At 42.9% G+C, this 25231-nt stretch overlaps 1 protein-coding gene and 1 long non-coding RNA gene across 5 annotated transcripts in view; one reads left to right on the top strand and one right to left on the bottom strand.

Moving 5' to 3' along the window:
• The window catches only part of LOC142819646 (uncharacterized), a 32263-nt gene extending 24787 nt beyond the window's left edge, over window positions 1-7476 (top strand). Inside the window, exons 5-6 of the long non-coding RNA XR_012897507.1 lie at window positions 4576-4648; window positions 7011-7476. This is a non-coding gene — a long non-coding RNA (uncharacterized LOC142819646). The remainder of the gene's footprint in view (window positions 1-4575; window positions 4649-7010) is intronic.
• ALCAM (activated leukocyte cell adhesion molecule) overlaps window positions 1-25231 on the bottom strand; it is a 179667-nt gene that overhangs the window by 23900 nt on the left and 130536 nt on the right. For 3 of the 4 annotated variants that reach the window (XM_075907998.1, XM_075908005.1, XM_075908012.1), the window contains 7 exons: window positions 24463-24563; window positions 21063-21282; window positions 14803-14867; window positions 13970-14057; window positions 13276-13458; window positions 6886-7013; window positions 4334-4463 (listed from right to left, as the gene is read on the bottom strand). In XM_075907998.1, the coding sequence (XP_075764113.1) occupies window positions 4334-4463; window positions 6886-7013; window positions 13276-13458; window positions 13970-14057; window positions 14803-14867; window positions 21063-21282; window positions 24463-24563 (915 nt within the window). Of the gene's footprint in view, window positions 1-4333; window positions 4464-6885; window positions 7014-13275; window positions 13459-13969; window positions 14058-14802; window positions 14868-21062; window positions 21283-24462; window positions 24564-24729; window positions 25104-25231 lie in introns of those variants that run through there. The other variant, XM_075908021.1, reaches the window with a different exon arrangement.

Here is a 25231-nt window from a genome sequence, read left to right as displayed (position 1 = left end):
GTCTTAAAAGACAACTACATGGGGCGCTCTGACATGAAGGCCCTCAATTCAGACCAGGGATGTTAGTGTTTAACTAATAAGCATTAGCTTATCGATTAATATTATCATTGAACTCTGCCCCCGTGAGCCAAGCCAGCAGTATCCATGGGCCCAGCTCCCGCTACGGTATGAAATTTATTTCAACTTTATACAGCAGAGCCAGCAATGTGTGTAACTGCTAACATTTGTAGCAGTTACCTTATTAAACCACTTTTAACATCACTAACTCAGAGACCCTCCTTGCCAACATAATGGCCATGAGGAAGGCCACCTTCTAGGATGGGTGCAGAAGAAAACACATGGCCATCAGCTCAAAGGGTGGCCCGGTTAGCCTAGAGAAAAACAGGTTAAGGTCCCATCGCAATAAGATCCTCTCAATGCCCTGGAGGAACTTCTCCATTGTATAATAGGAAAACACCGATAGGCCTGCATTGGTGGGTGAAAAGTCAAAATTGCTGCCAGGTGCACTTGGATTGATGAGTGTGCCAAGCCCCTCCTCCTTCAAGAAGAGAGAACCTGGATGGGAGGCGCTCTGGTAGGAGAAAGACCATGCTGTTCATGAGCCCATATCATGAACCCAGTCCTATTGGCCCGTTAAGTGTGTCTGGGGGACTGCTTATGACTTCCCAGCAGGACTTGCTGCTCTGCATCTGAGCACAAGAGCTCTTCCACCGTCAGCTCTGGAGCAGCCATGCTATGAGGTGAAGTGACGACATGTCCGGGTAGAGACGGTGTCTATGGTGCTGAGAGAGCAGGTCTGGGTGCAGCAGCAGAGGTCACGGAGCACACCACAAGTTTCAGCAATGTGGCATACCAATGCTGGGGAGTTCACGCCGGCACAACGAGAATGACACTGGTTCTGTCCTGCTTAACCTTCCTTTGGAGTTTGGGGATGAGTGGAATCGGTGGAAGACACGTAAGACAGGGTGCCCGACCACTGGATGAGGGAAGACATCTCTCAGGGACCCCTTGTCTGCCTGATGTCTGGAACAGAAGCTGCGACACTTTGTGGTGTTCTCTGTGGTGAAGAGGTCCACCAGGGGAGTGTCCCACTTCTAGAAGAGCATGACAGCGGCTTGCCTGTGAAGGGACCACTCGTGGTGAAAGAACTCCATGCTCAGCTGATTGGTGAGGAGGTTGCTGATGCCGGATAGATGACGGGCCTCCAGGTGAATTGCACGCAGCATGCAGAAGTCCCCGAGGTGGATCACCTCCTGGAAGACCATGCTGGACCGGGCTGCTCCCAGACAGCCAACGGTAGAACATCATGGCCATGTTGTCCATGAAGACCCAAACAACCCTTCCCTTCAAGTGAGGGAGGAAGACCTCGTGCGCTCTGCAAACCACCGTAGTTCTTTGATGCTTAGGTGGCAGGGCACCTCCTGTGGGGTCCCCACACCCTGAATCCATGGATTGCCCAGGTGGGCACCCCAGCCCAGGTCTGATGCATCCAATATCAGCTTAAGGAAGTGGGGAAAGGCCCTGAATGGAACTCCTACCATTGCATTTTCAGGAACTGTCCACACCACCAAGCTATGGAGTTGAGGACTAGGGCCGGGACCATCACTGCCCAGTCCCAGGGAGGTCTGGAAAGGGCGGGCATTCACTGATGCCAGCCATTGCTGGAGGGGCCACATTCTGAGTCTCGCATGTCTGGCATAAGTGGATGATGCTACGTGTCCAAGTAACTGAAGGCCGACCCTGGCTGTAGTGATCAGTACAATGGCCTCATGGTGGAAGCTTGCATCAGGGGAACTGTCTCATGGTCCGGGGAGGACGGTGCCTGGACTCGGGCTCCTTGCACCTCTACAAGGTGAGAGCCTATGAGTCCTCTGGTGCCAGGAGCTGAGGCTGCCAGCAGTGCTTTTGGAGTACTGACTACAGAGTGTGGTACCTGGGACAGCACAGAGAATCCACACAGGTTCCAGAGCCACCACTGTGGTGGTCAAGCCTGCAACCACTGTGCCAGCTGGAGTCCTGCCTGTGGTATTGGAGGCGTCAGAGGAGAACCTTGCAGAAGAGGCAAGGAGGGTTGGTCTGAGGCCAGCTCGGCAGATTACGTGGTAGCAGGAGACCAGGAATGGGGGCTGGTACAGGAGGGAAGCCACCCTCTAGTCACAGGATGCAGAGGAGCACTGTGAGCGGTCCCCCAGTGACTGCCAGACCTTCCAGGATCAGCAGTGCAAGTGACAGTGAGTATCTTTGTCCTGATTCACTTGAGAGCTGATGTGGGTCTGGTGACGATCAGCCAAAGTATGGTGTCGCAATGTGAAGTGGGACCACCAGCCCCTGCGTGCCTCAGGGACACACTGCGGAGAAATACGAACTAGGGAGCAGTGAATGGTGCCATGTCAGAGATCTGTCCCTTGAACAGCACTCGGACCTTGGCAAATAATAGTCTCAAGCATAGTGTTCGTTCTGGGATGCGTGTCTCTCCAGTAATCTGCGCCAAAACCCCAGGGAGTCATGCTTTGTGCCTTCTGTGGTCCTCGTGCCCACCAGGGACTGAGCCAGGCTATGAGCCTCACCCTGCATGGATGGGGCCTTAGAGGTCCCACTGGATCAAGAACACTGGGGCTGCAGAGACCAGAGGGGCAGCATGTGCAGCTTCTCTGTGTGTCTTGGTCCTGCAACTACTGTGGTGGGCGGTACCGGCATCGACAAGATGTCCTGGGCCATATATAAGGCCTCAGGGTTTGACGGCATCTGAAGCTGCTCCACTCCACTCAGAAACCAGGCCTGAGGGGGGGGAGGGGACTCTTGAGCTGATGGGCATTAGAATTTTGTTGGGCCACTGCAGGAGAGGCCACTAGTGTCAATGATCTGGGCCTATCCTCATTAGATTCTGAAGACTTGCCCTTGCCTTGACTAAGCTTATGGGGTGCCTTTTCAGTACAAGGCTTGAAGAACATGCAAGTGCAGCCCTTATCACTTATATGGCCCTCTCCTCAGGGCAGCAACAAGTCACAGAGGGGGTCGCTCACTGGCATGGGCCGATTGCAACTGCGACAACTTGATGCCTGGGGAACGGGGCATGCTCCAGCCCAAGACTAAGTCCCTATGGGACCTAACTTCTCAGGACAGTAACTAACAACAGAACTATTTACAGGGAAAACAGAGGAAATGTGCAACAGCTAACACTGGGACTAGCAGGTTCCGCTGTACCAGCACTGGTAGCAAGAAAGAACTGAGGGTGGAGGGGGCTGGAGGTGACTTACATAGTGTGGCATGTACATACCACTCCAGGGGGTGCCTCAGCTGGCTCCCTGTTAAGGGAAGATCTTCTGGTACTGGTGCATGTGGCGAGCACACACGCCTGTGTTGAATGGACACGAGCAATCACTCAAAACGGAACTTAGTCTTTTCTATGAATGCTCTAGTCACCCTGCAAGTAATGGCTGCCACAGCCCTGCAGAGACATGGATCCATGTCACCTGATAGTGGATCCTCCTCCCCTTTTGGCATGGAAGACAAAGGACTCCCACCTTACACAAGAGTTTTATAAGGCAGGGGAGCAACATTGTCCAGGTTCTCTCTGCTTCCCCCACTCCCTCAAAAGACACTGAAACACCTGGAAGCAAGCACTGTCTGGGGGAGGAGAGGCGGTATAGTAGATACCAAGCTGGAATGGCATCTAGTTTGTGAATAATATTTGAAGTCTCAAGCTGCAAGCCAGTGGAGTTGTCTTCCAAGCCTCCCTGTAATCTGCCCATGGCAACATTTAGGGAGAGAAGTTACTGTTTGCAACCAATTTCACTGATGAATCAAGCTAGTTTGCGTGTTTTCTTTTATGTGCTTAATCTGCTTCATTCTGTTGCTATCCTGTATATTCACTTAAAATTCACCTTTTGTACATAACCAACTTATTTCTTGTTTATAATATAACCCAATTTGTGCCATTCATAAATGGGGGCGGAGGGGGAATCTGTGCATACCTTCCTCCACACTGAGGAAAAGGGCAGATTTCATAATATACCTGTGGGTCTGCAAACTCCAAGTGAGGTGTGCATCTGAGTACTGGGGCAAGTCCCTTCAGCTGAGTCTTCCCAAAGCTGAGCTCAGCGTCTGTCATTCTGTACTTGGTTGTGGCCCTACCTGTGTGCCCTAGAGGAAGCTCAACAGCCTGACTTAGCAAGACAGGGTAAAAGGGTGCCCAGGCTGGCAGAAGAGACAGGCTCAGTAGTATCCTTGCACATCAGGTGGCATCTTAAAAAGAGGGCAATACTGTCACAAGACTGACCCAGACATAAGGACTCTGAATTGTTTCTGGAAATGAAAAATACAAATGACTTACAATGAACGGTGATGGACGTTGAGTCCTCCATGCTTCTGTCCATCAGAGAGCATTTGTATTGGCCTGTTGCATTTCGTCTCACGTCTGTCATCACGTAAGTTTCTGAGCCCCTTATAGCTTCCAGTTCTCCCTGTGGATAGAAGTAGAACACTTGAAAGTTACAGTGAGCTGCTAAAAATGTAAGTGTCATATTTTTTGAATAATCTCTCTCTATAAAAAAAGTTGTTCCTGCCGGATGACAGAATGACACCACCACATCATCAGCACCAACAGGCTCCCTCAGCGAAGCAAAAGCAGCCAGAGAGAAGGAGACAGGTGAGCGTAGCGAGCAGAGGGCGCAGCCCCCTAGTATTTTATAAGGCAACTTTCCTCATGAAGTGCTTCACGTTCCCTATATATTCAGCATCAATGAAATCCAACTACCTCTGTGTTAGAGCAAGGCTTCAATTTTGCTGCATGATTGACTGCAGGCCTTGCACTGCTGAAATGTTACTCCCATGTTAACAAAAATGTTTTACTTTGAACTTTCCACTGAAATGATGATTTTAAGAAATTATTGAAAAATTCATAATCTAAGGCCTTTAACAGCAAGACTGGAAGGGAAGAGGACAGACAGACAGAGAATAAAATGTATAACAAACATTGCAAAGAGAAACTATGGTGGAGAACAATTATCATATCCAAAATGCTACAAATATCAAGGAAATTACCAAAGGGTATCACAGTTAGGTCCATGATGCAGTCAGCCTAAGCAAATGGCACTAACTCTAGCTCCCCTCAAGAAACAGAACACTTTAGATATAATTAGGAGGCTGAAGTCCATGCAAAGGGGGTCCTTAGCTGAACCATGAGAGTCACAGCACAGGTGGAACTCTGGTGTAATGATGGTCTTCCCTCCTTCCAACATCCTTCCCTTCCCCCACAACTGCTGATTTGAGTAGTTTAAAAGGAGGTTCATTGTGTTGTCAGACCTTCCCTCACACTTCTGCAGCAAGGAAAGTCGCAAAAGGAAGAGGAGTCCTTATTAAACTAAGCAACTGATAGTTTGGGAGCACATGGAAGCACACAGTCTTCCTGTCCTGAAGGTGAATCTGTTCTCAAGGGTGGTGTACTGGGAGCAGAACATACATATCTAAGAAGAGAGCCAGAAAAAGGAAGGAGGAAACAAAAATCAGTCTACAGCTAATCACATTTTGGTCTGAAAATATTTCACCTATGATTTCAAGATTATTGTAACTGTAATATAAATGGTATTACAAATTTTTCAGTTTTTACTTTGCACATTTGTCAGCAAGTATGGTTTGTTCTACTGTTTCCCTTGTATTGTCCATCAGTCCTTATTTGTGTTGGTATTTCACACAGCAACAGAGTAAAGACAAAATAAATACAGAAAGATGCAACTATGGCCCCACAAGAAGCAGAAGGTGTAATATCTCAAACAATTTAAACTCATGCAAAAAGAATGTTTGTCCCTTTAATACTTAGTAAATTTTAAAAAAATCTTGTTTCCCAACTTACTAAAAGAATCTAATAATAAATTGTATTTCTGTTTTTCACCATGTAATTCTATTGTTCCTCTGAAGACTGTCACTGGAGGAATTGCACAATATACTTTATAGAAAATGGTCTAAATCTTAGATAGGATTTTGCCACCTTAATTGCTATGTTAATTTGATTTTTCTGGTGGCATTACTCTGTTCTGATTTGAAAGCATTTAAAACTGTTTTTCTCTGGTATTTTTTCACCATTGCATTTCTACAAACACCACTGCAGCATATTTTGTGTAAAAAGGCTGTTAATCCGCGAGTAGGGAAGACAAAGTCTTCTAGGTTTGACAGATTTTCTGCAAGCTCCAGCCTAGCATCCTCTCAGCACGTTTGCTGAATTTGCCAAGGTTAGCTTTTCACTTTAATAGCACCATATGCCTTCATTGGTTATACAGGCATTTATAACTTCAGTCCAGAGATAAACTAGCATTGAACATCAGCACCCACATTCATATGTAGGGTGCCTACCATGGGCAAGGCTGGATTAAGGTATATCCAATCTACATACATGCCTAGGGCATAATTTGTTGAGGGGAGGGGAAACCTGAGCTCCAGCTGGAACAATTTAGGTAGTAGTGCAGGAGCAGCAGCACTGGCCACCCCGTACTGACTCACATTTGGCACTGGCATGACCCTCCCTCCATCACAATGCAGGGAACAAGTGGCCAAACGTGCACAGCACAGCAAGGTGAACCAACACAGCTCTTCCTTGCCACTGCCACGGGTCCAATTCTTGCACCCGGGCTGTCCGCAAGGGTGTGCCTGGCCTTGCCCCATTTCCAGCATTCCATGTCCCCTCTACTCAGCTTACTGGACTTGCTCAGCAGTGGCTCATCATCTGCTACAAAGACAGGGAGCTGCAGTGAGTGCCTCCATGGGGCAGCTGACTAGCAGTGGGGAGAAAGCAGAAGGGGTTTTGGTGCAATGATACGTGGTTCAGGGTGGATGCGTCTGGTGTCAAATAGAAAGAAACAGTACCGAGTATTGTAGTAAGGTAATACTTACCGGAATATAAAACAAAAACTCTTGCGGAGGGGGGTTACCATTTCCTGAGCACTTTAGTGTAATGTTATCACCTTCTTTAATGGTATTTCTTTGGGACAGCACTTTAATTGTCACCTTCTCTGTAGGATCTGTGAAAATAATGAAGAGTAAGAGATTTTGTCAAATACCAAGATAAGTATGCATACAAGTTAAAAGTCCAACGTAAAAACAAATTTTCTCCTAAAGAAGGTAAGGGAAACTGCATCATTTTTTTTAATAGAAAGATTAAAGTTAATAGGTACTTGTTCATTCTGAGTAATCCTCTTAGAGTAAACTACATAGAAACCCAAATATAAAAATCAATTTTTTCTTTAAGCAAAATGACTATAACTGAAGCAGCAGTGACCATAATTATTTCATGTAAAAAAGACCACTATGAACAATTTCACAGTAGAGGAAATCTCATGATTTCATTATGAGAGACTTTTAATGGCATTGTATGCAGCTTACTGTTTGAAGGGACTTCAGCAGGCACAAAAAGAACTAAAGCTATCAGCCCCCTGCACTAACTGGATAATAGTAACTTGTATTATACACACAAACAAATATTGGCTGAGCAACTATAGCGAGGCTCCTCAGTATGCTGATCAGTACAGTAGCTTTCAGAAAGACGAATTTGGTGAACTTAAGACTCAACACAGACCACGGAGCTGTAAATGTAATATATTTCTGTCATGTTCAATAGGGTTGAGCTATAACATTTTATTGTGGGGTTTTTTAAATCTTATCATTACTCTTTTTTTGGTTAAGTGTATTCTCTAATAGATGTTACTCCTCCAATGAAGAATGCTAAATATACTTCTCAGAAGTTGAGTGGAACGGAACAGATTAAAGAGAAAATAATGGATAGGTAACCATTTCTATTACTTTAAGTAATATGCCCTAGTCATGTGCCTCTCTTGCATTAGTTTAGAGCAGGGATTCTCAAATTTTACTGCATCGCGACCCCCTTCTGAGAACAGAACTTATGACCCCAGGAAGGGGTCCTGAAACTTGGGCCTGCCCAAGCCTTGCCACCCCTTGGAGGCACCAGGTGGGATCTTGTAACCTGTGCCCCCAAACTCAGGACAGAACCAAGTGTTCCCTGTAAGCTGGATCCTTTGCAACCACTATGGAGAGATTACAATGTTGCTTCGCTGATTAGCAGAGCGCTCACAGCTAGGCATTGCCTCGGTGCACATACAATTTATTCTGCACATGGATGGAAAAGAATAGATGGAACATTGGCCAAAGTCCAAGTGTGAGCCCCCTTACCCAAGAGAAAATCCTCCAGCTTCCACTTCAGGCTCAAGTCCCAGCAAGACCACCACCAACCTTAGTCACCCCATTAAATGGGGTCCCAACCCACACTGGGGTTCTGACCCACAGTTAGAGATCTGCCATACCCTATCCCAGCAGTTCTCAAAGGCCTTCACCATGACTCTATTAGGACCCATGCTACTCAATCTTTGATCAGCATTCAGGCAGTTGTGCTACTTTCTAGCTGGTAAAAATGGTTAGCTTGCTCTGAATACCAAATCACATGGTAGCCTTGGTGGTGATAAATTTTAAAATTTTATCTACATGAACAGTGACTTCATGCTGTTAACTCAGGCCACCTCTTCACTCCGAGGAAGATCGACGTTGCGGGGGAAGAGGGGCTTGGACAACATTGAATGTATTTTTGTTTTGGAGTTGAGTTGGGAGTGGGATACTTCTTCTGGCATTCAACTTCTAAGCGATGTTAAGTGAGTGATGTAGCTACTCTGTCATGGCATCATCATCATCATCAATCATCATCATCATCATCTAGAGACAGAGAACATCCATCCCTCCATCAAGATAGGAAAGCAGACAGAGTATAGGCAGATGGCCGTTTGGGCTAGTGGTCTACAGGGGCAGGATGGAGAGCTCAAGAAGCCCCAACACTGAAGACTCAAGTTAAATGACAAGGTGAATTAAGGAGCCCTGGTGGTTAGCTGCATGCAGTAATGCTACCATGGCCCTATTTTCATGACTCATCACTGGTGGAGCAATGCCAGCCAGCACTAGAAAGTTGGAGCCTTGAGTTGTGCAGGCTGCATTATGGAAAATATGAAGAGCAGAGAAGATCATTTAGTCCAACGTGCTGCATCTGACTATGACCCCTTGCTGCTGCACAGTATTCAGCAAGTGCAATAATTAGGACATTGGTAAATATCTGACAGGTTGCAGACTGGTAGCCCACGAGCTGCTGAAAAGCCTAAGGATGAGTGGATTTTTGCAATGTCTTCTGCATGTGTTACTGGAAGGACAGAGTGCTCCAGCTTTATCCCCAAATAGATAGGGTTCAGTTAAAAAATGACTGCCTGATTATTCAGAAGAACCTGCATCTGTTGATGAGTGGGCTTCATCACTGATTTTAAACTGAACAGCTGGTATTTTGTTAATGTATAAGTAGTTGCCTTTTACACACTGAAGGAATGATACAGTGTGGTGAAGCATCTGAATGCAAATGACTAGGTCAATAGACTTCCATTTCTCAGAGCACTAATCTGTCCTTTTTAAAAAATCTGCACTAAATTCAACTAAAGAAAAAATTAATGATGTGGTAGAAACAAATTAAGAAAAATGACACATTCAGAAACCCCTCTCCAACTCTCCCCCCAAAACACACCACTTGGATCTCACCATCAACAACTTCATCTAACATCAGTGGAGGAATCTGTTCAAAGCAACACTGGCCATCTATTCAAATGATATTATGAAGATCTCAATTTCAGGATGCATTTCAAAAGAGCAAGGGACTGAAGTGATGTTAAATGAATTAAAGTATTTTTAGAAGGAAATTGGTAATGCTTCAGTCTGAGGCTGAAACTGCTTCGTGCCATGTACTCCTCTTCATTAATCAAGGGTATGCCCAGTTCCTATTGTTAGCTAATTAGCAGTGAAGCAATACTCAACATCTCTCAAGGAAATGAGAGAGAGGCGCATGAAGAAGTTATTTTAAATTGCCTGCTGGTAGAACAGCATATAATATGCTTGCTAGCCAGACTCTTTTACTCTTCTATGTAAAGTACCCAGCATTCCTTTTGTGCAGACAATAATGCTGTTCGGAACAGGATTCTTTTCTTCGCATTGGGCTATGCCTGTGACTGTCTGATGTACGTAAATTTCAGAAGTCTGTACAAATGAAACCCATGGTGAATAGGCTGGGCAGGTATGTATAGGCGGTCATGGTGATGAGGACAGTAGTACTGCCTAAAGAGCAGTAGCTATGAAATAATCTGAGTAGACCGAAGATTCATGCAAATTATCTCACTATCCCATGTCCTTTCAAGCAGACCTCACTGCATCCTCGATTCTGTAGTGATGCTGTGGAGGGCAGTGAGAAATACTGCTATCTGGGGATTGTAGCAATTCCTGAGTCTTGTAGGAGAGGGCGGTACAAGAGAGAATGAGTTTAGGTACCTATTCTTTAGAGACTAGAAAGTAAAGTCAATTTTATAGGTATGGAGAGAATGCTTGTGGGATAGGGATGTTTTAAGAATCTGATATTCCCAATGACTTTCTTCCCATTTTCCCTGGTTGGTTTGAAAGTGTCAGTCAGTGGAAAAAAGGCACCTGAATCTCTTACTTAAATCAGGAATAACTCCAGTGCATTACCTTAATGTTAATGATGTATCATGAATGGAAGGCAAAAACTGGGTCCCCATTACAAATCTCTCCACAGACTGTCTCAGAAGAGAATAGAAGCTAGCCAAAAAAGTAAGCCATATATGGTTGCCTGAGTTTGGGGCTTTCCTTTTCTTAGGACAGTGAATCATTGCCCCTGACAATATCTATCTCTTTGCTAACAGATTGTTAGGAATCATTTAGGAAAGGGACAGATAATCAGAAGATATCATATTGCCTCTGTATTAATCCGTGGTATACTCTCATGCAGACCTGGTCAAACCATTTCAAAAATATATATATTGAAACTGGAAAAGATTCAGAAAAGGACAAAAATGATTATGGGTATGGAACAGATGTCATATGACGAGAAATTAAAAAGACTGGGACTTTTCATCTTAGAAGAAAGGGAGTCAACTAAGGGGAAGAGGGATACGATAGAGGTCTATGGAATCTTGACTGATGTAGAGCAAGTGAATAAGGAAATGCTACTTGCTCCTTCTCAACACCAGAAGTCTAGAAATGAAAATAATAAGCAGCACAGAAGTAGTTCTTCACAAACACACAGTCAACCTGTGGAACTCTTTTCCAGGAGATGGTTGTGAAGCAAAACTATAAGAGGATTCAAAAAAGCAGGCATTTTCCTGAAGGACAGGTTCATCAATGGCTTTTCACCAGGATGGGCAGCGATCCAACATCATGCTCTGAATGTCCCTAGCCTGTTTGCCAGAATCTGGGAGTGGACAACAAGGTATGGATCACTCAATAATTGCCTATTTGTTCATTCCTTCTGAAGCACCTGGCATTAACCACTGATGGAAGACAAAGGTAAGGGAGCTAGACTGACCATTTGTCTGACCCAGAATGGCCATTCTTATGACTGCAGAGAGCAGGTGTGCATTGCTGCTGCTCCAGGTGAAAAAGCTCTCATGCCCAGTACTGACCTCTCAGGGCGTGGCCAATGCTTTGATCCTGGAAGGTGCTGGGCAGCTCAGTTCCATGGGCTTCAGCAAAATTGTGAGTTTTTAGCATGCTGAATTTTGGGGCCCTAAAGTTGGCACAGAGTTAAGTTGCTATGTACATTTTTCATATTTATAATGGTTTTAATATGCTCCAGAAATGTCAGCTGTGCAAGGCTGGTGTACCCAGCTTGAAATGGGAATCCCTATTTGTTGCAGGCCAAGCAACTGAACTTAATCAGTTTTGCATTTCATCTTTTCTTTGTTCTAACATCTTCACAAGACAGATTAGAAGGAAAACAATTTTTTTTCTGTAGGGGTAGCAAAGAGCTTCAATATACTAAATTATCCAGTGCCCGGAGAATTGTAGTCAATTAGGTGACATATACATGTATTTTAACTGGTGTCAGTGACCACTTGATCTCAGTGGCAATTATTGTAACTCACCAAAATAATACAAGTGCACTGTAACACAAACTTACATAGTTGGTAACACAAAAAAAACCAGACAGATGCCTGGACAGAAGAAGCAGTCTCAAATTAGAAGAGTTTTCTTTAGCACTTGAGCTATCACTTTCGGAATATACATAACATTTCCTTCAGTGTTCTTTTCTCCTCAGTTCTCTATACAACCCCGGTATCTTCTACATTCAAGAAGCATCTTTCTTCATTTCCTTGACATACCTTTCCATGTTCTCTACAGCTGCCACCATTTTCCTCACTACTTCCTGGTCAAATGTCCGCTCTTTTTGCTCAATGAAGGTTATACTGTATTCAAGTGTATTTTGTACTTAGATGAGTTGGATATTAGCTACCTAACTTATAGATAGAAAAGCAATGACATTTTAAGCAGAGGGATAGTCACACTGCTTGTTTATACATATGACATTTTTGTGCTCCAGAAGTACAGGTTGAAACTCTAAAATCTGTTACTCTCTGATCCGGCAAGGGAACCATGGATATTGCTGGACCAGAGAGCCCCAGCTGGCAGTGGGAGTAGCCAGTCAGAAGCACAGCACTAGCCAGTGGGGCAGTAGCTGGGAGCGCAGTGTAGGCCAGCAGCAGAGAGCTCATCCCTGTCCAGGATCAGAGGTCAGTGGCGAAGGCTGGAACCTAGGAGCTGGGCTGATGCTGGGGGCGATCCTTGACCTTCCCTAGTCTGGAAAACTCCCTGGTTTTGTCCCACTCAGGTCCTCAGGGCACCATGCCAGGGAGGTCCAAGCTGCACTCTAAATATTTGGGTACCTTAGTATACTAATTATGATATATACTAGTTTATAATAATTGCATATTTCACTGGGCAGAGAGAGATGTGAGGACAATCTTTACATTCTTTGAACTCCAATCAACTACTATGAATATTTCTAATTCAGTTTGTGTAGTAATCATTTGTTACTAGGATTTGAAATTACCATTTCATCATAAGATTCTGTTAGCTGCTACACTTCCGCTCCTATAAGAACAATCTTAATATTCAGAATTCTAATGCCAGGGGGGGAAAGTAACAAAATCTCTAATACTGAAATGGATACAGTGTACGCTTGACTTAATTATTTTCATTCAAATAAACATTTGGAAAGTAGTAAACCTATTATCAAAAACAGCATCATCCTTCTGATTTCATCTCTCAATTTTAGCAAGGTGTTTTGCTATCAAAGAAAGTCCATGTCTTTGTAATTTTGCTGACGGACTTCGGTTCTCCCCACCCACACACAAAGATCACACTTATGATCTGCTATCCAGTTTTTAAATAACTTACAGCGAACATCAAAGATCACTGGTTGAGATGGTATTGTGTCCTGTCCTGATGGCCCATAATATGTCACACTACAGGCAAACTGTGCATTTGCATCTTTCTTTGTTGGCATGTACTGGAGAGATGATGTTGTGGTGAAGAGTCCATTTGATTTGTCCACGGTCTTTTGTAAGCTCATGACTACAACTGAAAAGAAGATATTGTTTGTGTCATTCTTAGTGTATATTCAGCCTTTCCTAATTTTGGATTTCTTATTTTGTATATTAATGATTTTTATGCACGTTTTGCTCAGCATCCAAGCACATTACATGAATTTTAAAACAAGCACTATAATAAAACAAAATTCACCAGAACAGACTGCACCTTCTGGTCCTAGTACTTTGGCCCTCAAAATAAAAACACCCCAATAATGACTCATGCTCAGACACGGCTCTCCTAAAATCCTGTAAGCATTTAAAAAAGTCTAAACAAATCCTCAAATGTTAATTAATTTTCTAATTACTTAAAAAGAAGCCTCTCAACTCAGAAAGATACAGCTAACATTTTGAAAATTGTATAATATTACATATTAATTGTGAGAAGCTTTAATCCATGGAATAGCCCAATAGATTTAAATAGGATTACTCATACAAGTGAAGTTACTGGCATGTGCAGATTGTTATAAGATCAGGTTCCATTGTCCATTACCGAAACATACCTCCTTCAATGGGCTGCAAAATATTTCCATTTTTGTACCATGTAATGTTGCCTTCTGGATAACTCTCTCTTGCAATACATTCTCCAAGCTGCAGAACAGATAAAAATTATGAAACATTTTGTCCTCTGACATTCTGGTAGAATTACTCGTTCATTTATGCTTTCAGGGTTAGTCTTGGTTACATGATTAGTTAAAGTCTTAGGACAGTACAAACACTTAATCCAAAACTTTGATTTTTTTTTAATAAAAGGATACATTACATAAGTGATGCTTAGGTATTTCTTGGGGCTGAGGGCAGAATAGAGTTGGACATATTCTTCTGGATACGTGCATGGCTAGTTGTAACTTTCTAGTAAGCTGCTGTTATTCCTGTTTCGGCTGAAAACTGGTTTCAGTACTTCTGTAATCAGGCTGGGTCTACACTAGGGGCTATGTTTGAATTAAGATATATGCAACTCTAGTTATGTTAATCGTGTAGCTGGAGTTGACATACCTTGATTCAAACTTTGGTGCCATCCCCACAGCAGGAGGTCAACAGGAGAAATGCTCCCATCAACTTCCCTTATTCCTCACAAGGAGGAGTACTAGCACCAATGGGGGAGTCTTCTGCATTCGATTTAGAGAGCCCTTACTAGACCTGCTAAATCAAACACCAGAAGATCAACCTCCAGAGCATTGATCTGCAGGTAAGTATAGATGTGACTTGATTCCTGAATATTCCTACCTCAGAATGCATATGTGCGTGCACAGGCACTCATACAATATCCCATCTTGCTAGTGGAACAGCTTCGAGCTCACTTCCAGGAGCATGAGTTTAAGAAAAATGTTCTTACCATTTTAAGTTTCCCTGTTTCTAGGAAGTTCGCTGGATGTATGATTTCTGGTTGAGATGGTTGTTCTAAAAAGAAAAAATATGCATCAGAGAAAGGAGAGTAGGAATTTCAGTTTGTTGTTGTAGATGTTAGAATATTGAGCAACTTGGGTTCAACAGCTATATTAAAACTATTGTGTTAGCTGCACAGTCATCATGCTTTTCATTTGAAAAGTGAGCTTTTAGGGGTTTTCACTCTCCTTGGCTGTTAAAAAAAACCTGATGCTACCTAAATATTGGCAAATGAACTTTGGAAGGGAAAACATTTTGAGAGATGTAATAGGAGACATAAACATGTTATTCGTCTCAGTTTATAAGTCATTTTACATGATGACAGAAAGGTAGCAAAAACATATGCTACACATATTGGGACACTATATTATAGCCTGGAATGCTACAAACTAGATTAAGAGAGAACCTACTGATGAACATGATACATTTCCAGAAGAAGGAAACAGTGGTATAGAAAACATAGTGCCACAAAAGAAGATTGAACACAGACTTAAGTTTAGCATTAATATTTCAAACAAATTCAAATCACTCTTATAATTTCCCCCCCACACTACTATTACACTTCAGTATCATCTGGGATTATAACAACAGAAGACAAACTCCATTAATTCATTTTTTTAAAATTGACTAGATGTTGAGTCTACTGCATCTCTTTAAAAAGCAAACTTTCTATTTAGTAGCAATATATACCATCCTATTTATGATAGCTGCACCCTTCCATGGTAGGGTTGAGGGTCCGTCAGCATTTTCATTATAAAACACTATTTTCTTGAGACTATATAACTTGTATGTCATAAAATTTATTCTGGCCTAAAGCCTGGAATGTAAATTTTTATCTTCAAGAGACTATTTTCCTATAAGTTTGAAAGAAACAAAGTCTGTATGTTTATGGAAAGAAAGTCTCTGCACTCCAGCTGTGTTTCTAAATAAGCACACATTTTTATACGCATATACAAACTGAAACTTACTCCAACTTTTCACGCTTCAGCTTATAGAAGCTTTCTCAAATCAAACCTATCGAACAATGCTAGTAATCTGGAAAATTACAAAGTGTCCTGTTTTCCTTTTCCAATTCTCTTCATGTAATTTAAAAAAAGAAAAGAAAAGAAAAACATAAAAAGTTCATTCATTTACATGGGGATAGTCACTCTTGTCATGCATACTACAGCAGTAGCTAAGTTTGCCATAAGGTTTCATTCTAAGTCTCTTTCTTCATATAATGGGATACAATTTCCTGCATTTCAGAAGATTTGTCAAAACAGAAGATCAAAAAGGAAAAAAAATACAAAAGCAATAAAAGAAACTATTTATTTGGCATTCTTAAACAACTAGCCTGTGGCAAATAAAATACCAAAGCCATATTCCAAAAACTGTGGGCTCAAAAAGCCTCATGTTATTCTCAGGCAGAAAACAGAACAGAATGTATTTTAGAAGTGTTTGTGTGCTATTGTAAGACAAACAGATTAACCCATTTTCCAGACACACTTGCAGAGACCATAGGTTTTCATGACCATCACCATCAGGTCCCCTAAAATGCCCTCATCCCATGCAAACTGGCCCCATAAACAAAATGTATTGCTTTTACATAATTTTGCTAGCAATCTGATAAACTGAACAAATTTAATTTGCTGTGTCCTTTTCTTCCCCCCTTTCTTTCAAATTTCTTTCCTCCCAACTACACTTGGTTGCTTTTTAAGAAGGGCTATCAGTAGCACTAACCCTTTGGTCAGCTCTCCTCTCTCTGAGCTCAGTTAAGAGATAACGGACCATCTACCGACAGTCTCCGACTTACGAACAAGTTACGTACCAAACACTTGGTCGTAACTCGATCTGTTCGTAAGTTGGACTCCATTCATTTAAATGTAACTGTTCGTAAGCGCGGATCACGCATTCGTAACTTAGGGACTGGCTGTAATGCGCTTAATGGGAGGTTGGTCGTAAGTACGCACAGTCGTAAGTCGATGTGTTCATAACTTGGGGACCACCTGTATCCTGGGGGTATTCACTACTTGCAAGCACTCTGTCTACCCACATGGGAGGCAGCAGAGATGGCCCAGAGGAGCTGCTTAGAAGTCTCCCTACCTGCTCAGGGTACATCTACATCACAGTTAAAAAACCAGAGCTGACCCAGATTGGGACAAAGGGGCTGTTTAACTTCAGTGCAGACATCTGGGCTCAGGCTAAAGCCAGGCTCTAGGACCTTGCAAGATGGAAGTGCAGTCTAAGATGGAACATTTACATTACAATTCAGCAACCTGAGTCTGTTGGCACGGTCCAGTCGCAGATGCCTAGTTGCAGAACAGACCATGTTTAATTTGTGCTAGGGCTCAAACCCTAGCCTTGACAGTTCATAGCCCCAGCACCTCCAGGCCTGATGTATCAGATACAAAATGAAAAGAAATCGCTAGGGCTCCCAGCACCGCTTTCAGTGCATATTAAGCATTGAGAACGGAGACTGTTGCAGAGGAGGAAGAATACTAATAGGCTTGCACCTGTGAAAGCCGATTAATTTACTGTGCATACATTTATTGGGTGCCAGACATTTACAAGCTCATCTCCTGAAGCAGAAGGAAATTTTAAGCTCAAGAGTTTAATAGCATCAGAGCATAGGTGGTGGGGCTTCTAAACGGCAAACTGCTTATCTCTGGCTGCAGAGACTTAGAGGAGCACCTTTATAGCTTTGCAAGCATATTAGCTCGGCTTGCTAGGTATAGAGTCCAAATAGCTGTGCAAGGAGATAATAGCTAATGTTCGAGGAATCAGTATGCTTTGGAAATTCTGGCAATCTACATCCAGATGAAGATGCTGAAAAGATCCACCAGGAAACCTCACAGAGGTTGTTACCTGAACAATTCAATGAGGGCTATTAGCAGGTGTTATCAGTGTAATGAGCCAATATGCCTTGTTAGCTGCACCAGCTGATTAACACAGGACTAAGGAGGTAACAAGCTCCAGAGAAACTGAGCTTCAGCACAATCACAAGGGAGTTTCAGATAACCAACAAGAATTTTGGTTGCTTGGGATACAAGCAACTGCACTTATGCAGCATCTGTGATTCAAGGTATTTAGAAGTTTTATTAGTTAAAACTACAGTTTGCCACAAATTAAATTTTTCTTTATATAAGCCAATTGGGGAAATTAAATGCTAAAATGTATGAATAGAATTTGAAAGCTGTAAAATCACTCAAAAATCAAAATTATTCAGTAAAAGTTTCTCTCTAACTCAGCCACATTACATATGCAGAATTTTCCTTGCTAAAATGTAAGCTTCACTAATGTAAAGCTTTACTAAGGAGTGCTGGGAAGCTCATGTACCCCTTCTCTCATGCACTGGGCGCTCTACACTTACCTACTCTTCTCCCTCCCTCCATCCCACCACTTCCAGAGCGCCATGAATTGGCTGATTCACATTTGTCCAGTTTCTCCTCCCAGAGCTTGAACACTGAGAATCAATTAGCAGCATTCAAGCTTGGGGGGAGGGGGAGGGCAGAAGAGAGGGGACAGGGCATGAATCAGCCAATTCATGGCACCTTGGAAGTGCTGGGAAGAGGAGAGATAGGCAAGTGTGGGACTCCCCAGTAGGTGAGAGGCAAGGGGGAAGGAGGCTGAGAGGGGTACATGGGCTGCACATACAACCCTGATGGGCTGCTCAGCACTGTTATAGGGAGGAGCAGGGATGAGATATGCTTGGAAAAGGAGGTGGGGGAAGAGGCTGGTCAGGGATTTCATATTTGCCTCACTCTGTAACGCTAAAATGCTGGCTGTTCGCTCTGGGCAGCGCTGTTGCCTCCCGCCGTGGCGCTCGGCTGACTTCTGCACAGCAGCCCAGCTAAGCAGCGCAGGAGCAAGTATCGCAAGCAGCCGTTTGGAGTCCATGCTCCCCATGCAGCATGGGGGCGCTGCATAGGGAGCGCGGGGCCCAAATGGCTGCTTGCTCCCACCCAGCTGAACGGCGCAGAAGTCAGCCGAGCGCCACAGCGGGAGGCAACAGCGCCGCCCAGAGGGAACAACCAGGGGACGGGGCCTGGACAAGTGTGCGTCTGACGTCAGGAAACGGCGCCGGATTCAAAAGGAGGAAAGCAGAGCAGACAGAGAGGATGCGGAGACAGAGAGGAGAATGGAGGAGGCGGAGGACAGCGAGAGAGAGACACTCAGCAGGAGGAGGAGAGAAACAGACTGAGAGGTGGGAGGGGGAGAAGAGAAAGAGAGACGGAGAGAGAGGCAGGCGGCGGACGAGAGCTGGGAGAGAGAGAGAGGGCGAGGCAGTAGAAGAGAGAGGCAGGCCGTTTGTGCCGTTTGCTCCCACACAGCGGCCCAGCTGAGCACCGCAGAAGTCAGCTGAGCACCACAGCAGGAGGCGAAAGGGCAGTGGGGCGGGGCCTGGACAAGCATGCATCCCTGACAGAGACAGGAGAGAGAGAGAGAGAGAGAGAGAGAGAGAGAGTGAGAGAGGGGCAGGAGGGGGAGAAGAGAAAGAGAGAGGCAGAAGGCGGAGGAGAGCTGGGGCGGGGGAGGAGGCAGTAGGAGGAGGAGGAGGAGAGAAAGAAAGAGACACAGAGCAAGAGACCGGAGGCTCAGGAGAGAAGACCGACATGGAGAAGAGACCTGAAAATCCCATCTTATGACGGGCTAATTGGCTAGTTGTAATTGTAAAATAAGCATAAACATTTATTTTGTATTATTTGAAGAAGTTGATAAGAGTTTTATTCAGCATGCCATGTATTAAATCTTATTCTTGGGGTCATGATTAGTTCACATGACTAATTTCAATCAGTACTATCAGTTTCAATCAGTACTGATTTCACTCAATACTAGCTTTGTTTGTCCATTGCCAACATAAAAGGTATAGGCCATGCAACAAGCCTGAACTAACATTGTGTAGTCCTTAGAAACAGAACTGTACATAGTAATTCAGTCATTTGGTATTCAAACACTTGGTATCCACTCTATAATACACCTTCATCAGCATATTTATTCCTTCATGATCAATAACCATAATAAAGAATGATCACTTATTTCAAGCACTCTGCACACTTATCTGTGCTCTCCTTAATTTAATTGTTCTTGCAGTCAAACTGAAACAATGGAAGTGAATTATTGTTGACTCTCAATTTCCCTTCAAACTAACTGGGGCAATGATACTGTTGTGTTAAGGTACTAGGACAAAAACACTGAAGAATCCCTCACATTTTCTCCCCACTTGAGTTCTAACATTGGTTTTAAATTTGGTGGACTATATATTTCCTTTGAGCCAAAATGTAATCATTTTGATATTGTTAATTTTTCCACTCTTCCTGTGGAAGCATAACATTGTGTAAACTTTCTTTAAAACATGCACCTTGAGTACACAAATGCAAAGAAGCAAAAGGAAAAAACTAAGGGGGTCGGGGGGGGGGGCATGGAGGAAAAACCCACTGTTGTCAGAGAGTCTACTCACAATAGGAAATGCTACAGACAATATTTTCAGTAGTGACTAGTCATGCTCATTGCCTTAATTTTTAGGTATATTACATGAGAAATCCTAAAGGGGCCATTTTAAAAATTGCCAAACAACTTGTCTGTGAAAATCCTGGACCTTGAAAAATTTAGCAACTCAGCACTACTTGTTATTTTTGAAAAACTTAGCCAGATGTGTTCAACAGTAAGGTGTATGGCTTCAAGCATTAAGCCATAATGATAATACAACTTTGTTGCTGATATTTCAAGATGGGGGGGGGGGGGGAAATGGAGTTTGGGGCTTTTTATATCCTGTTTCTAAGCCTTTAAAAGTTTTGTTATCCTCATGTTCTTGAGGATATTTAAATATATTTCTTTAAACTCCCATACACCAATCACTGCCAAAATATCACCTAATTCTTTGCTCCCTCCACTCCCTTTCCCCCAAATATTTATGTACAGAGTAAGTGAAAATGTTCCTAATCTGTTTTATTTTTAAATTTTTCATTTTAAGGACAAAATGGTGTAGCTTGTGCATACAAACGATCAAGCCCTGAAATTCCTCTGTGTCAGCCTGGACACTTAACATTCAAATCCACACTAAAACTACAGAGAACCCTATTACACAACTGCTACAGATTAGACTTTTTTATTGCAGAAAACTGCTAATGTTAGTCATTGATTCATCTTAATATTATTCTTCTTTTGGCTTTCATCTCTCTTTTAACAGCAATTCCCTAATTGAAGATATTAACTATGCTAGCTGTTACTTACTGAACACTTTGACTACTGTAGGTTCTTCAAACACGTTGTCCTCAGTTACTAGCATACATACAAATCTTTTTTCATCACTGATCCTTGCATTTTTGATGGATAAAGTATAATTTTCTGAGAGACTCAATCTGTCTTTGTATTCTGGTACGTCATCATATTGTACACTTTTTTTTGTTGATGATCTGAAGGCAATAAAGACTGGAGAGTCATTTGCTGTTTCCTAAAATAAAATAAAAGTATATAAATTATCTTTTCCATAAACACAGAGTTTTATTTAAATGTTCCAAGATCTGCAATGAGCAACTGCTATCCAGCCAATATGCAGCTTAAAATGTCGTCAATGGACATAATTCATAGGATTAGGGTTTTTGTTTTGATTTGGGGGGGGGGGGGGATTAGAGAGACAGGAAGGGGAATGTATTCTCCAGTTTAGTCTAGTGCTACAGAAGTACAAAGAGGTATCATAAGATCTGTCATTTGAAGGACAGTCTGTTGTGCTACATAGCATACTGGGTGTTAGACCTGATGCACTGGAACGGATTACTGTTCCATGGTACAATTCCTGACATGGAATGAGGAAGGGTTTTTTTCTGACACGGGCTGGTGGCTGTGGAATGAGCTACATTTCCACATACCAGAGGCATATGAAGTGTCAGAGGCATCCAAGGTTAAACTGAAGACTTCAGTTTCTTTTTCAGTCGGTTGTTTTTAATGTATTTTGTATTGTTGGTCAGGGATGTTCAAATGTAATTCCCAGCCTGGGATTTTCAGGCAAAACTGTGCACATTTTTTTCTAAATTAGTTTTTTGTTAAAAGCACCCAGAGGCATCTAAGCATGGGAATATACCTACAATAAAAGATTATTTGTGTGTATCAGGATAACCTGCAAAGTAGATTCTAGACATCCTCCTTACTTTAATCAGCATGTAGTTGTTTTAAAAAAAAATGGAAAATATCAAAAGCAAAACTTTACATAGAGTTACCATAGAGAAAATTAATATTCATAAGAGGCAGAATTGCAGGCTGTGTTTTGAAATATTTGCTAGCAGTTAATTTACTAGTTGATGGAATTTTCATCCACTACTCGACTAGTCAATAGGCACTTCCATAGTCCTACTTTGAAATGTACAAGAGCCCCTCTTGTACAAAATGTACAATCCTTGTGCAACAAATGTGTCTTTTAAAAAGGAGTTGGAGTGCACTGAACAACAATGAAATTACACCTTCCATACAAGATACAAAATGTACAACAATACAAAATGTACAAGAGGGGCTCTTGTACATTTCAAAGGAGGAATGCAGAACTCAGTGTGTAGTCCGGGGCCAGCGGGAAGTCCCGCTGACCCCAGACTGCACACGGGCGTGCCAGCTTTGAAATGTACAAGCGTCCCCAGCAGAAGCTCTCGTGCATTTCAAAGAGGAAGCACCCTCTTGGAACCCAGGATCAGCGATCTGAAATGCCACGAGGAGCCCGGGATCAGTCCCCAGCTGACCGTGGCGCTGCCACTTTGAAACGCTGAGCCGGGGATCAGCCGTGTGGCACAGCCCCTTTGAATGCCACCTCGGTGTTTCAAAGAGACAGTGCCTTGCAGCTGAGCTGTGGATCAGCTGTGCGGTGCTGCTCCTTTGAAGTACCCCTCTTTCCTCCACCTTTGCTGCCTCTATCAGACAGAGGCAGCGGGGGGGGGGGGGGGGGGAATCAACTAGTCGACTATCTGATAAACATTTGCTTATCGGATAGTCGACTAGTCTTTAACATCCTTAATTCAAAGTCCGTATCGGGATCCTGGAAGGGCTAACCCTACAATATTACTGTAGAAACAAATATCCTCTCAGTCTATAAAACAAGTCTAGAAATTGACAAGGGCATGCTTGCTTCCAATGAAAGGATAATATCTTACAAAAAGATGAAAAACAAGAGCCTGATTTCTCTCTCAAAATTGTTTGAGAGTTCACCAAGTGCAACAACTGCCTTCCTAGAAAAAGAAGGCCAGAAGGAAGAGGAATTTTCAACAAAATTCTGGCCATCTTTTGTAGGCTTATTTGAAGTATTTTAAGCCTCTTCTCTAAGCAAACAACCTCCACAGGACTCTGCAGTTTACATTTCAAAATACAGAAGTGGCTTTGAAAATTCTGGAGCTCTTGAAATCCTGCCCTTTTCCCTGCAAGAACTGTTAAACTCATGGAAATGATGGTATCTTGTATGGAAGGTGTAATTTCGTTGTTGTTCAGTGCAGTCCAACCCCTTTTTAAAAGACACATTTGTTGCACAAGGATGTACAATATATAAACCGCCAGAACAAGAGACTTTGATTAACGAGAAGCAGGCAAAACTTGGAAGTGGAAATTCTCCGCCAAAGCAGGAGAGCTGGAAACCAAGTCTGTCTTGAATAAATGAGATTTCCAATTCTCAAAACATCTGCCAATGCAAGTAACATTTTGGTGTTGGGAAGTGAGAAGACAGCTTTGGGAATGGGGATCATAATCGGGGGGATGGTTAAATCGACTTTTCAGAAGAACGGAAAATGTTTATTTAGACTTTAGTTTGAGAGAGCTGGAAGGGGATAATGTTTATCATAATTCCTCTGCCAATCTATATGCATTAAATTACTGCATATAATTCCAAAAGCTGCCATCTACTCTATATTTTTTTAACCATACCATGGTGTATGACATGAACTACAAAGTGACGTTTACTACCAATAGTGAAGTTCACTGTGTATTGTTCTGTGTATCCAATACAAATGAATTAAATGAGTCAAGACAACTTTAGCTTTCTTCTACTGTGCTTCTAGCACATTCTTCACACGCCATTAGCTGCCCAGGCAAATAGAACCTGGGTAGCTCTAGTAAGGCTCAGTTTGCCCTCTGTAGTATACAGCCCTGTCCCTCCTCCAGGGGCGGATATAGGGCAGGGCGAACGGGGCGGCCGCCCCGGGTCCCGCGATTAAAAAAGCCCCGCGCATGCGCCGTGGCGCCACAGTGCATGTGCCGTGGCAAAGGGGGGGCCCCGCAGAGTTATGCTGCCCGGGGCCCCGCAAAACAGTCATCTGCCCCTGCCCTCCTCCATCCCCACCTCCACCCCAAAAGAAACAATGACTGATGCACGAAACAGTATGGAATAGTTACCAGCTTGGGGACCCTCTTCATGTAAACAAAATATTTCCTGCTTTAAGAGGATTCAAATGTGTATGGATGGCTTTTTCAAATCAATAAAAGTTAGGCAACCTGGCATGTTTTTAATTTGGCTTGACAGGGTGCACGAATTCTACCTACCTTCATCTGCACGTGGCAGCAGAATAGTGGAATTGTGTAAATTTGAATCTGCACTTTTATTCCCACAAAAAAAAAAAATCTACTCATACTGGCAATAATTAAGCTCAAGGTAAGCCATACTCACAAATTTCCATTTTCCAAACATCAGCTCACTAGGTACTTCCTGAGGACAAGGCATAACAATGGTATCTCCATATACTGCATTTACTGTGTACAATCCAAGACCTACAAGAGAAAAAGGAATGGTGTTTTATTGGAACTCGAAGTTGCTAGTTACTTTATGGTTTAAGGTTAAAAGTGTGTGTCTTATTGTACTGAGATATTTCTAGCATAAGGATTAATCCTTAAATGATTTTAATAAAATAGGATTCAGTACATTAAATACACTTACATAAATATTCACGGCCTTTATGAACTCATGTCCTATTGCAATTAGTGGAAGCCATGTGGATTTGAAGAACAGAACTTCACCTTTTCAGCTGGAAGACCATATATAAAAAAGGCTATGGATACTGGCTGCAATGGCATCCACGCTGTAAGTCATCCCGGTATACAATGGTTCTGCACTAAAGTAATTGATGCTTGTAGGAACTGATGCATTGAGAGTCCTCCCATCACCCACTCTTAAGTCATGCAAAAGAAAAAAAAATCCAAAAAAACCCAACCCCTTTCACTCCCTCACAAAAACAACAAAAACAAAACAATTTGCGCAAATGGAAGTGAGTGAGCTGTGGGGAAAAAAATCCCCACTTTAAGGTGTTTCGCTATAAGTCCAATGTTTTTGGAACTTACCTTGGACTTATAGAGAGGGCGGTCTGTATATTGTATCAAACTTTGTGGCCTTAAAATACCACAAACATGTTTATCTTTCCCATTTGAAAACTCAGCTAGTT

This window comes from Pelodiscus sinensis, chromosome 1, assembly GCF_049634645.1.
Source record: "Pelodiscus sinensis isolate JC-2024 chromosome 1, ASM4963464v1, whole genome shotgun sequence".
In the NCBI taxonomy this organism is placed as follows: Eukaryota; Metazoa; Chordata; order Testudines; family Trionychidae; genus Pelodiscus; species Pelodiscus sinensis.
This window is presented reverse-complemented; position numbering and strand designations above follow the sequence as displayed.